Source organism: Rhododendron vialii, chromosome 3a, assembly GCF_030253575.1.
Source record: "Rhododendron vialii isolate Sample 1 chromosome 3a, ASM3025357v1".
Taxonomy (NCBI): domain Eukaryota; kingdom Viridiplantae; phylum Streptophyta; class Magnoliopsida; order Ericales; family Ericaceae; genus Rhododendron; species Rhododendron vialii.
In genome coordinates, this window is record NC_080559.1 from 30,401,028 (window position 1) to 30,415,030 (window position 14,003).

The 14,003-nt window shown below is 36.0% G+C and overlaps 2 protein-coding genes and 1 long non-coding RNA gene across 3 annotated transcripts in view; 2 read left to right on the forward strand and 1 right to left on the reverse strand.

Annotated features, from left to right (window-relative positions):
- LOC131319814 (3-oxoacyl-[acyl-carrier-protein] synthase I, chloroplastic-like) overlaps nt 1-11,919 on the forward strand; it is a 59,325-nt gene extending 47,406 nt beyond the window's left edge. Inside the window, exon 6 of the mRNA XM_058350221.1 lies at nt 11,909-11,919. The gene's annotated coding sequence lies outside the window, so the exon portion shown is untranslated. The remainder of the gene's footprint in view (nt 1-11,908) is intronic.
- On the forward strand, nt 1,672-3,045 carry LOC131321334 (pectinesterase inhibitor 28-like). Its single transcript, XM_058352326.1, has 3 exons — nt 1,672-2,280; nt 2,375-2,422; nt 3,001-3,045. Exons 1-3 carry the CDS (start codon nt 1,672-1,674, stop codon nt 3,043-3,045), a joined length of 702 nt encoding a protein of 233 aa, XP_058208309.1.
- On the reverse strand, nt 5,567-13,917 carry LOC131319821 (uncharacterized). Its single transcript, XR_009198055.1, has 6 exons — nt 13,242-13,917; nt 13,049-13,145; nt 12,778-12,939; nt 6,351-6,465; nt 5,866-5,960; nt 5,567-5,756 (listed from the first exon to the last, which is right to left on the reverse strand). It is a non-coding gene; the product is annotated as an uncharacterized LOC131319821 (long non-coding RNA).
- Nucleotides 13,918-14,003: the final 86 nt, after the last annotated feature.

The following is a 14,003-nucleotide window of genomic DNA, read 5'->3' on the forward strand; positions in this document are numbered from 1 at the left end:
TCGTAATGTGGGCCAATAACGAAAGTATTCTTACAAAACTTGGGTACTATGTGTCTTCAATGGCTTCAAAGTTCAAAAAAATGTCCAAAACATTTGGGAGATTGATCAGAACAATCAACTGGTTAATTAAGAGGTTATTTGTGGCAATCAAATTTGGAGTTTATTCGTGTTTATGGTAAGGTTTGATTTTTTTGGTTTGTCGCGCTTTACTCAGTTTTGAACTTGCAACAAAGTCCAATGGGTCAAAAAAAAAAAAAAACCTAAGAAGATAAGAAATGCCCGATAAGATTAGAAAACATATAATACCAAAAAAATCTTTTTGGTCGATGCGGATGCTCTTGTGTTGCTCTTTAAACCTTAGCCTTATGTAGCGGAACGGGACCTAACTTGACCTACTTAAAATTGTATTATTTTCGGGTTGACACTATTAAGGCTCTTAATACGTTATTTTTTGTTATGTATATAAAATTATAAATCCTAGCAATGCCGCGCATGAGCCGCGCATGAACAACTTATTTAACCCATTAAAAAGATTGAGGGTATTATAATCACGAAAATGATAAAACCAACAAAAAATATTCAATAATAAGCAAATCATAACATTAAAAACTATAGAACAAGTCTCAACTTGAATTTCAAACTCAAACACTAGGCAAGTAGAACGTTTTAAATTTATTAAGAAGTTTTGAAGTAAATAGGACACTAGCCTAAATGAGTTTAATTAATCAATTTTGGGAGAAATTTTTGGGTAATGGGTGGGTACCACGTGGTGTCCGCTCATCGCATTTGGGCCATCCATTTCGGTTTTAGACGACTTGGATGTAGAAAGAGATAGAGGGGAGAGAGTGGTGGGGTGAAGGGAGAGAGAGAGTTTCAATTTGGGCTATCCAACACACTTTTGGATGGTTCGGATAGGCTGCTTGCTTGGGCACCACGTGGGCACGGCCATGTGGTACCCATCCGATACCCAAATTTTTTTGGAAAAATGACGGCCAAGATGTATTCTGATAATTTCTCTAATTTTGAAGTTTTGTTGCATGTAAATACGGTGATTAGGAAATTCAATATTTAGTTGGTTTTGATCATCAAAAAGGCAATGAAATTGTATACTAATAATGTGCATGTATTTCCTTTCCATAATTACACTGATATGTTACCGTACGAGTCGACCGAGCATGATTTTGAAAATTAAATCTTCTTAGATTAGGAAATTCTTTTTTTTTTTTTTTTTACTCAAGACTAGGAAATTCTTAGGATTCAAAATTAATCTATCATGAAACACAACGATGGGCTATGAGTTTGCATTGTTGGCTTTGTGTCGTGTTTGAGTTGCGTCTTTTCAGGTTAACAAGTTGATCACATGAAAAATATTAAACGGTTATCATCATGTTACAAAAGTCTAACCCGTACTCTTCCCATTTAATTTTATTATTTACGGATCGTGTCATACTTGTGTTCGTATCTAACTACAATTTAGAAAGGACAAATTAAGTACGTAATTTTTTTGCTAAAAGGTATTCCTTCAAGTAAATATGGTAAATCCACCAAAAAAAGCTATCATTCCTCCTCTCCTTTATCTCCATATATATAAAACCCTACAGCTAGGGCTCCTACATATTCTTCTCCAATGTATTGTGCTTGATTTCAACTATCTAGGCCAGTCCAGCACGAATGGCCAAAGTTGAGGTTAGTTTTGCGCTGATTTTGTGTTTCCTTTCCCTTTGTTCGCTCGTCTCTCCACCGGCAGCGCTCGCAGCACCATTGAAAGATGCGCCAAAGAAAGACGGTGATGGTTTCAAGACACTAGGCAAAAAAGCTGGATTGGTTCGGCATCTGTGCAATGAAACGGGCCACTACAACTTGTGCGTCGCAGCAGTTGAGGCCGATCCTCGATCCAACCTTAAGTCGCATCGCAAAGGAATTCTCCACATCGTCATGGACAAAACTATTTCCAACGCTACTGCAATACTCGAGTACATTGATCGTCTCCTCGCGGATAATACTACCAAAATGGAGAACACAACCAGGAATTCCCTCGAAGGTTGTTCTTCCGACTACCACGATAGCATCTATGACCTCAAGCATGCTTTATCACTCCTGGAGTTAAAAAATGTTTCCCAATATTCCGAGATGGAATCTATGCTTAACAGCATGTTCACCACACCCTTTGATTGTGACCAGGATTTTATTCAACGAACAATACCTGCTCCTAACCCATTAACAGGGAGTATAAACAACTGCGTACAAGATCTCGCAGAGACTTGCATGGCGATATTGAATGTTATTTGTCGCGAAAACCCGAAAATAGCCATACGAGCTTGTTTATTGGAAACATAACAGACGAATAAATTAAAGTGACGGTGTTGCTTTTTAGCATTTCTGGTCTATGTTTGCTTTTAATTGTCTTTCTTCTCTGGCGTTGGTAAGTAAAAGGCAAACTTGGGTCTCTGTGTCTTCAAAGTTGATAAAAATGTCCAAAACATTTGGGATCGAGACTGATCAGAACAATAATCAACTGGTTAATTAAGAGGTTATTTTTGGAAATCAAAATTGGAGGTAGCAATTATAATATGTTTTCTGCGTTGATTTGTATGAGTGGAAATTAAAGCGAGAATGTTATTGATATCTGGGTTTGACATAAAAGTGTGAGTTTGCTTATGGGTTTCGATTTCGAATCACTCACTACAAGTCATTTGTTTTTGTTCCATTCATATACCATTCAAATTAAGCCTTGCCCAATTCCATATCTTTTGTAGATAGAGAGATTAGGATCTCATACTCCCAGCTTTGTCTTCACTGAAGGACGAGAAATTTTCGGGTGCCGGGACGTAACCGTGCCCACATGGTGCCCAAACAGCATCTTCAGGCGTCCAAAATCGTGTTGGACGGCTCAGATTGAAACCCTCGTTCACCTCTCACTCGACCACTCTCTCTACTCTTTGATGACACTATTTATACTATTAGAGTTAACGTAATTTTTTAACGGTCCTGTTAATGTAGGCGCGTAAGACATATAATAGAAATGCATTAACTTCTATTGCTTGAGTACTCCACTATCATGGGGAATGTCTAGCCCCGATTTTTACCGGCAGTCACTTAACCCACTTTTTAGAGCAAAAAGGCAACGCTTTCAAAATTATGACTTTTAAGTGCGACGATTGTGAATTTTAAGTTTGCAGCCGTGACTTAGACTGTTATTTGAAAACAAAGCCTCAATGAAGTAAAAGGTGAGCATGGTTCTCTGTGTCTTCAATGGCTTCAAAAGTGCGTGCCTCCATAAAAGTAGGGAGACTGGTTAGCTGGAGGTAGCAATGTGTCATCCTATGTTTATTTGTATGAGGGTAAAAGAGAGAAACAATCGTAGGAGACAGAGTTTGCAATTAGAAAGATTGTTAGCTGGGTTCGAAATAAAAGTGAGTTTGATTATAGTTTCAATTTTTTTTTGGACAAAATTGAGAAGATTACATTAATAATTTCACAGCGATACTTACATAACGGAGTTCAATGCCATAGCGAGTATATATCAAAAATATTAGTCCGTCGGTTCGTGTATATGGGTTGATCTGATACATCGATCCTCTCTTCATTAGTGGCGGCTGCACATCAGGGTTGGTTGTGGTTGTGTTGTTGAACATTTTAAAATCTGAATCGTTAAATGCAAAGATAAACGGCTGCGATACAACTGCAGGAACTCTCTACCAACTGCAGAGAAGCCGCGTCCTTACAAGAAATAGTATACATTATTTATTTATTTCCTTACTCGTATAGGTACTTTCTTATTCGGTAAGTAATATATATGGCTTGTTAATTGAATCATAATTATGACTTAATTGGAATTTCCATTCATAGATAAATATTCTCCTCCACCCTCCAAATAAAAAACCTCACCGTGATTTAGATGAATTGGGAGATGATGCTGTGCACAGCACCGTGCTACATACTTTCAAGTGTCGGATCGTGCATCCGACGGTTTTGATCTCATCTCGGCAATGAACGGCTCTCGATTGTTGATTGCTGAGATGAAATCCGAGCCATCGGACCCGACGGCTTGGAGGTGTGCGGCATGATGCTGCACACACCACAGCATAGTATCAACCCGAAGTCCTAGATTTAGATGATCAATATAAGAATATTCATAGGATTGCTATTTCCTTTATCTACATACATGATTTCCCTATATATACTTGTAGGAGTAATATGAATGACGCTTAAAAAAAAGAAAAACCTAGGAGAGTACGTACTACGTAGTACTTACCAATGGCGAGAATAGCCACACGCGACGTTGGTTTTGTGCTGCTCCTGTGTTTTGCTATTTCCGTTGTCGATGCAAAAACGGCCGGAAAAGCCAACGGTGGTTGTTCTGAAACAGTTCGCGACCAGCTGTGCCACTATACAGGCCACTATGACGTGTGTGTTGCTGCAATAAACGCCGATCCTCGATCCAACCTAAAGTCGTGCCCGAGAGGAATCCTCCGTATCCTCATTGACAGGACTCTTTCGAACATCACTGTATTAAACAATCACATCGCTCATCTTCTCAATGATCCCCATACTGATGCCGATACCAGGGATTCGCTCAAAGGGTGCGCATCAGTCTACGCCCCAGCGGTCCATGATCTCAAGAATGATTTGAGACTGATTGGTTTCAAAAACTACCAAGAGTATTATCGCCTGAGGACCGATGTCGATGTACTTGAGTCCTGCCCGTATGGCTGCGAACGAAGCTTTATTCAACGACCAAAACCCGCTCGTTCGCCATTAACCAGTATAAACAATTATATTCAGAAGCTTACAGGTAGTGTCATGATGACGATGGATTTTATCTACCATAATCTCTCGAAAGGATATTAGGATCTCAAGATCGATCGGGAACTAAAAGATGGAATAAAGCTGGTGATCAGTGGCGTTGCTTTTTATAGTACTAGTCTAATGCTTGTGCTTTGCACGTTTTCGTGTGCTCATTGATTGAATTAGTATCGGGTAGTATTTTTTATTTCGTAGTGCTGATAGTAGAGAAATAACAAGATGTTATTGAAGCATAAATCAGTTTCAGATGTTTCAATCCAAGAGATTCACTATTTTGGCATATCTTTTGCGACTATAGATACAATGAAATCTTGAATCAAAAAGAGGGCCAGAAAAGAAAAGAAAAGAAAAAACATAGCACTAAAAATATAGGCTCTGACTCATTTTTAGGTCTAGCATACATATGATTACAACACATACCCCAGGATACCCCAGGAAAGCTTAATATATCGAGAGATGAGCGCCCAAGATACAACAAATGAGTAACTATTCAGTGGTCTAGGGGCGCCACCACATGGTGCCCCAATACCCTTATAAACCACACATTTTTATGGGGTCCATACTCTTAATGTTGGGGCTCACAAAAATATGTGATGATTAAGGATTTGGGAGCACCAGCAACACCAAATAATTTTTCTGTACATAAACACAAACACAAAACAAAACAAACAGGCAAAACCTGCTACGATGAAAGTACAACATAATTGGCTTAGTTTTCTATTTGGAGCAAACAAAACAAAAACTTAGTCCTAGCCTAAGAATACGAGTTTTTATCGCTTGCTTATTTCGATTAGTTGCTTTTACAACCGTCGATAAAAAATCATCATAAAATAAAACGAGAGCTTGAAACTCACTGCGCCATTTCGGAATTCACCAGAGATGTCAAGCTGACCCATAGGGCTTTTACAAGTAGAAAAGCAACAAATATTGCACCAAGATACAAAGGATTTCTGCCCATGAAAGGAGAAAACAAACAGTTAGGTAAAAGGGTAAATAAAAGGAAACCTAGAAAATTAAAGCTAGCAAAATTAAATCCTCAAGGATAGGGAGAACAAGTACCTCAAAAGTGTCACAAATTCATTGAATCCTAGGACCACCAAGGCAAGAATTGCCCACGGAGGCGGCAACCAGTTGTTATTCCGCTTGCTAGCTAGCTTCCTGAAAATGCAATCGAAGAAATCATATTAAAATCTAGACATTACAAATAACACGGTGATTCTGTGCGCAAATTACTTAGAATTGTGCAATTGGTCTCTGTATACTTGGTGGTAAAAAATACTCATATTCCGTATTCTTTAAAAGCTCAGTAAACCCATGCAAAATCCATTAATATGATAGACGCCAGCTTGAGAACATTTTAAATGGTTATGGAGAAGGGTGACAACAGCCAAACACAAAACCCCCATAATTGGCCATATAGTATGTGTGAGAAAATTTCTTGCAAGTGAATGAAGGATGGTAACTATATCCGGAAAATAAGTATTTTAGGGGGTAGAGGGAAAAGGGGAAACAAAAAAAAAAAAAAAAAAGATGTAAATATGTACGAAATCATGCCTGAGCAGCAATGGCTTGAGCGACAGTGTGACTCCATCTCCGATTTGAATTGCCTCCATAAAGATTTGCACTGGACAGGTGTGTTCAATGTCTTTGATGGTGAAACTTGGTTACCAAGCATACAAAGATAAATAGAAAGAAAACTCGAACACCACAATCAAGAAAGGCGAGAAGTAATCGGTCCTTTAAAATAACAATCATTCTGCTACCACACGCATTTACACACCCATACTCACAATAAGGGTAGAACCCACACACACTACACACCCAGTGTGTGTAGACCCCACCCTTATTGTGAGTATGGGTGTGTAAATACGTGTGGTGCTAGAATTTTCCTTAAAATAAAGAGGATAGGTTTTGAAGCATGTCCGCTACGTCTGCAAATAAATTAGTTTCATATGTTTGCCTCTGCAATTGCGTACTCACCCACTTGTGGTGGAACAAGGAGAGGACAGAATCATGAATAATCGTGAAGTACTCTTAAATTGCCTCTTTTGTTGAGTAATAATACGACATTCAAATATGCCACATACAAAATCAAAACAACCATACAACTAAGTCTGGCTCATGACCAACCTAGGCATCAGTAAATGCAGCAATGTTTAAATAATTCCCATTTGTTAGGATTTATATTCACAAATATTTATTTATCACATGAATTATATAAGTACACATAAACATAAAAAAACTCAACAAGTAGATACAAGAGAATATACAAGTAATGAAAGTAGGAAAGATGTTGCCTGTGAGAATGAGAGTCGTGTAGTCACTGTCTTAAGGCTAATATTCCTCCCCTCGTGAAGGTTCCACCGGAGTGTACTAGCCCCAAGATTAAACCCAAGAGCTCACAAGCATTCCTCATCCGATGTTCACGACCACCGAGAGGTTTGAACGAGTCACGAACCGAGTTGCCCAACTCTATAAAAAATAGTTTATGAATATTCTGAAACTCTCTTTCATTTTTGTGTATACTCTCCATATGCTTTCTCTATTTTTCACAACCATCACACTTGTATGGAGTACCCATATATATAGATGTAATAGGTATTAATAGACATAATAACAATCATAAATTCCCTTAAATCTTGTAACCGATTTTGGTTTAATATAAACATAATTGTGTAACAAAAGAATAATGAGGATGATAATAGAGGAATTAATATTTAACATTTATTTTATTAAAAATATTCCAACAATCCCCCACTTTTTAATAAAAATAAATATTTTATAGTTTTACTTTTAAAATCATACGTATGACTTTGAAAATACATACTAGAAACAAAATTGGGCAACTATATACTGTGCAATAGGTGAAGGTGTCTTCCGGACTTGAACCTCACTTAGTGTTAATAGTTTACCTCTGAAGGATCATAGTGAACTATGTCTTGAACTACACCCTTTGAGTCAGAGTTCAACATATCACACACACAATACTGGTATTGGACTTTCGTTCGCGGGTTAGTGCTATTAATGGCCATGCACTCGATCTTGATTCTCATGGGAATTTCTATAGGCTAGCCCAAGCCTCATAGTCGCGGCCTCACGACAACTCCCACTTAGGTGAATCCTCCGAGGGTACAGTGACGGAATGTACCTTGCGAGAAAATCCTCGCCTTGGATTCATTAAGGGTTAAAACCCATCCTCAACCTGTCACTTCTTCAGCACTGTGCCTTAGGAATGAGCAGGAGAACAACACTATATGGTGTCTCCTAATTTTTCTTTAGTGCTGGTATCAAGTCACGCAATATGGATTGTTTTTACCCATTGAATCTCTTTCATGGGATCTCCAGTCACAGAGATTGGGTTACCTCCCTAGGTGACTTCCTATAGGCTTTGCTCATTCCCCTCGACAATTTTTAGGATCTAGCCTTGTGCTAGTCCAGAGGCAATTACTCCTCTTGGGAGTCAATAATTCTCAATATGCCTCAAATTTCCTTTATTGTACTTTGCATGCATGCTTCAGCTTCTCAAGCCTTTTATCGGTGCAAATCTCAAACTTAGTCTTGCTAGCTTACAAAATGCACCTGTATAAATTTCAAACACAACTCGCCAACATAAAATTAGTATTATGAATTTTTCAATAAGAAATATCCAATCAATATTTCCATAGAAATTAGAACTCCTACGTGCATTACCCATTTCCCTTAAAAGGAATAAAGCAAGGGCAAGTTAATATGACCATTCAAATTGCTTGTTAACCTATAAATAAAATTCACAAACAATCAATACTAATATGTCCCCACATAGCACTAGCAGCGTACTTATAATTTTAATATCCACTTAGCATGCATATTAAAGAGAGTATTGTGCACCTTTAAAGAATTTGGCCAATACACAAGTATAAAGAGCTAGATATGACTCTTCTTGATATTATATAACTTGAAAGCATGTTCCCAAATCATAAAAAATGTATTATCCAAGAGAAACATATATTTTTTTTTCCAAGCCTAGAAAAAATAAAGCATTTGAAACCTTTTAAGTGACGAAAACCCTTGAATTCTCTTAAACCTAAAATATTGGAAGCCTTTTCAAAGACGATCAACGATGAAAATACTTTCCTGTATTTTTCCCAAATAATAAGATAATTGAGAGATTTACACAGATTTACCAAGAATATAGAAACCATTTTTATTCATAAATAACCCCCACATTTCGATCCTTCTTTTTTTTTTTCCCTTAACCATAGGCATTCAACTTAGCTTTTAGTAAAGTAAAACTTGATTACTAGTATTAACCAAGCATTATTTTCAACTTATTTAGAAAAAACAAAGTTTTACTTTTTTTTTTTTAAAAAGTTTAATATTCAATAAATTTACATGACAAGTTTTGAAACTTACACAAAGTAAATATGCTTCAACATTCCCCCACAAATTTCAAAACTTCAATCAACCAATGCACAATAGAAAATACACCTTCTCATTATAGAGTCATATACTCGCAAATTACGTAGCGGGAACATTTACTATCATGGGTTACATCTCAATAATCCAATTTCAAGACATTGCAACCGAATAATAATCAACAGAAGAGCTACAAACAAGATTTAATCCTTGTGCAGTGTTTCTAATTCTTGTGGAAGTATTTTAAACTCACTTTTCCTTTACAAAGAACATTGTTTAGAAAATGATCATAGATGCTATGAGACCTAGCCAGAGCCTTTTGGAAAAACAAGTTTACAAATCTCTATCCAAACAAACACTTTACTCATGGCAAAAAAAAAAAAAAAAAAAAAAAAAAAAGGTCATGAAATATTAATTTCCAATCATTGTATTCTGTCAATCGAAATCGTGAAAAATATTGTTTAGACGGAAGCATGACACTAAAAAGATAAAGTCCCAAAAAGTGCCACATAAATATCCAACACCCATATGCAAGATGGTTACGCTAACTTTAAACCGTGTAATTTATGTGATAATTTAGAATAAAACTTTGTCTTTTTACAAGGAATGCAGAATTAAGCGTCTTTTTTTTTTTTTTTTTTTCAAAACAGTTACTCCTACAATGACTCAATTGATAGATATTTGGAACATAAAGAACACAAAACTTTTTACTTACAACCACGATAACCCATGAGCCACAAAATAACCACGCTCTAGGTGATATCAAACGGTAATTCCACAGCTCCAACCTGTGAAATCAATCACAAAACACTTCCACCAACAAAAAGTAAGTCCAAATCTTGATCTAAGGAACCCCCTTTTTCCTTTTAACACAGAATACACAAACTATTTTTTTTTCCTTTTCCCAAGAAATCCCAAACTAGTAATGTTTTCCAAATCTCGTAAAGAAGGGAGCACCAATAGAACAAAATTCCAAAGCACTGAACTCCAATTCGGGAAAATGCTAGCAGAGTGCAATGAGCGAATTCAACCATGCTATCATTACATATAAGTCTAAAATAATAGCGCTTTGCCTTCTCGAAGAGCTAAGGTTGGTAGTCAAAAGAAATATGTTATAAACCATTATTGATTAACATATCACATAAATACAATCACTTAGTATTAATCAAGCATTTTATGATCATCAATCTCAGGTCTGTACTGACCACAATATGTAGCAAATATCACGCTCAAGCATTTATAACATATAAAGGAGGTTGTGTCGGTTACTCTTCTATTATTATATACGTCATTAATACATATCCTAATTATAACAAATTTTAGCGGACAAGAATTTTTTAAATCTGGACACCATCTTGTCTGTTTTCCAAAACTCAATCGTAAATACTGAAATCAACTGGAAAAAATGCACAACCACTAGACTATTTAACAACAATAGTCGGGGCTAAAATATATCTGTAAGCAACAACATTCTTCACACTGAATCCGATAAACACGAAACCAAATATGTCAACTATTTCCCTAGAATCAGATTACCTTTAACATTTAGGAAAAACCTACTGTTTTCCCCAAAATCGAGCACTAATTGTCAAACTTTAACCTTGCTAATCAACAAACCACATGATAAAGTCAATAAATTGTTATTTGCCAAACCAAATAAATACAACTTATAAACATTCTTTCTCTGATCTGTGAGTTTCAAACTTTGAAAAGTCAAATGTATTCACAGCCCACATTTATTGAGTACTGCTATGCTATCAGTTACAAAATGGAAAACAACAGTTTTTTTTTTCCCTTTCAGTACCCAATTTATGTTAACACAATTAGTAAAGTTTATAAAACAAAACCTTATATGATATTCTAATCATTAGTAATTGGGTAGTATAGCATTCGGAAAATTTGAACAAAACGTAAATCTAATAGAGACTTCTATTCAGAATAGTGTACAAGAGGTCTATGGTACTTTGTAACCAAATGAAAGACTAAACTCTTGTTTTCTCGTAAACCACTTTCGGTCTCACAAACAGGTATGTAAATTCTCCCAGAAACTGTTTTATCAAAATTAGAAAACACCACCGTATTCACATGAAGAATTTTCCTTAAGATTGTGGGAAAACGGTGTGGAAAAATTAGTAATAATGGAATTCACTATCAGTCAATGCAAACCAAATTTAATATCGGAGAACCTGTTTAATTTAATCAAAACTATTTTGAAACAAATATATGCTAAGGAAAATAAGTAAAAGCCTCATAACTTTCCTTTCTGTACCTAAAGGAGAAACAGAGTTCAACATTTGTGCACCCAATGGATTCTAGCATCAAAATACATGCTTTCTACAGTATCTCAAAAATTCTAACCAAACTGACAATTCATGAAGCTCGAATAATATATATTGAGATGCTCGAATACTCGAACAGAATTACTTCTGATTATGACATGTAAAGTTGCAAACTCATCATAATATGTGGAAATCATAATGCCAGATTCATCTATGAACAAAGCAAAAATAAATAAATAAAACCACATATTCTTTTCCATGGAGTAGTGGCACGGAAAAGATTTGATAAGCGCCAAATATCATGCATGGTTGATATAGAGAGAAATGATACAAATCCTCACATAGTAACAAACCAGGTTTACAACAGTACATGCCGACATAACACGTGTACGTGTAGCAGGATACAAGATCCATGTACTAGTCACTAGCCATGCGCGCGTGTAAGAATAGAAACTGACTTTTTTCCTAGCAAGAATAAAAACATGACTTCACTGTTCCGATTTATTGAGAGATAATTATTAGCCTTAACTGTTAGGATTTATATTCACAAATATTTATTTATCACATGAATTATATAAGTACACATAAACATAAAAAACTCAACAAGTAGATACAAGAGAATATACAAGTAATGAAAGTAGGAAAGATGTTGCCTGTGAGAATGAGAGTCGTGTAGTCACTGTCTTAAGGCTAATATTCCTCCCCTCGTGAAGGTTCCACCGGAGTGTACTAGCCCCAAGATTAAACCCAAGAGCTCACAAGCATTCCTCATCCGATGTTCACGACCACCGAGAGGTTTGAACGAGTCACGAACCGAGTTGCCCAACTCTATAAAAAATAGTTTATGAATATTCTGAAACTCTCTTTCATTTTTGTGTATACTCTCCATATGCTTTCTCTATTTTTCACAACCATCACACTTGTATGGAGTACCCATATATATAGATGTAATAGGTATTAATAGACATAATAACAATCATAAATTCCCTTAAATCTTGTAACCGATTTTGGTTTAATATAAACATAATTGTGTAACAAAAGAATAATGAGGATGATAATAGAGGAATTAATATTTAACATTTATTTTATTAAAAATATTCCAACACCATTGTCTAAAGCTACACAGATCACACGATACAGATTACAGGGTTCTACAAGATTTATGCTGGAACAATCTACACAATTGATAGCATCAGTCATTTTCCTTAACCAAATAGAAATTGTCACCCCATAATAACTTGACAAAACACCATAACAGGCCAATAGCAGAGAAAAAGAATTTAAGCAATTCAGTCACCTCTTCCCAAGTGCTTGAGGCCAGGGGATCATCTGATGTGATGCTCTTATTGGTAGCAACACCACTTTTATTATCCACTAACGCCACGGCTAGGGTCTTTTCAATGTTATCAGCCTCGTCATCCAAACGGATTGCAGCCATAACAGAAAGCAACTTCAAAGACTGCAAATGAAACAATTTCAAAAAAAAAGGAAAAGGTGAGACCCAAATTTAACATGAAGCTGTAATTTCACCTAATGTAAATGAAACTTCAAGATAAAATGTATCATACTGATGAGTGAGCCATCTTGGTGATTGCTCGAATGTCTTCCTTCCCAGTCCAAACCCGCGGCATTGAATCAGAATCCTGACTAAATAACGTTGCAAACCTGTGGGTGATTTCATGTCAGTTTAAAGGTTGAAACAACTGAATCAATCTATTGCTAGGAAACTTAATTTCATACTATGTTGCGAGGACACAATACCTATCCTTCATACGGATCAGAACTCTAGCAACTTCTTCTTTCATCTTGAGAAGTGTTTTTTGTTTCGTTGTGATGATAATAGAGAAATACCAAGAGGTTATTGAATTAGAGAGATCAGTTTCAGATTTTCAAATACAAGGGATTGATTGTTTTGGTCCATCTTATTTGTATTACAACTATGGTTCTCTTATGTAGTTGCACTGAATGTTGCAGGTCTACATATACATGCAAAAAGCCATTGCTTTTGCATGTCTACATGTCAATTGTTCTTTCTATGCTTTAGCTATGCATTTGTATTGTTCTAAAGCCACTGTTTTTATTGTACTTTGTACATGAACATTTCAGTTAAAGCAGGAAATTAAGAAAATAAAGTCACATGGTCAACGAACTTCAAGATGTAGAATATTACACTCAAACAAAAGTAGAATATGTGGCTCATTGCATTACTGATCTAAATTGTTAGTCGCCACTCGAACAATATAGTTTGTTCTCAACTACAGTGCTTTGGTTAGTGATCCTTCAAAGCAAGATATTCATAGTAGTTAGTAATAGTCTCATTAGCAACATATGCAAAGGCTAAATTTTAAAAAAGCATAGAATATCCAAGCTCAACTTGTTTTTCAGACAGCTGATTCAAATACAATAGAACCAAAAAACAATATTAGGATATAAGTAGAGGTGTCTAAACAACCTACTTCTTCCATATGAGAGTCGCTCTGAGCTTTGCTACAAGGTTTTAGGACATTTTGTACTGCTTCCACA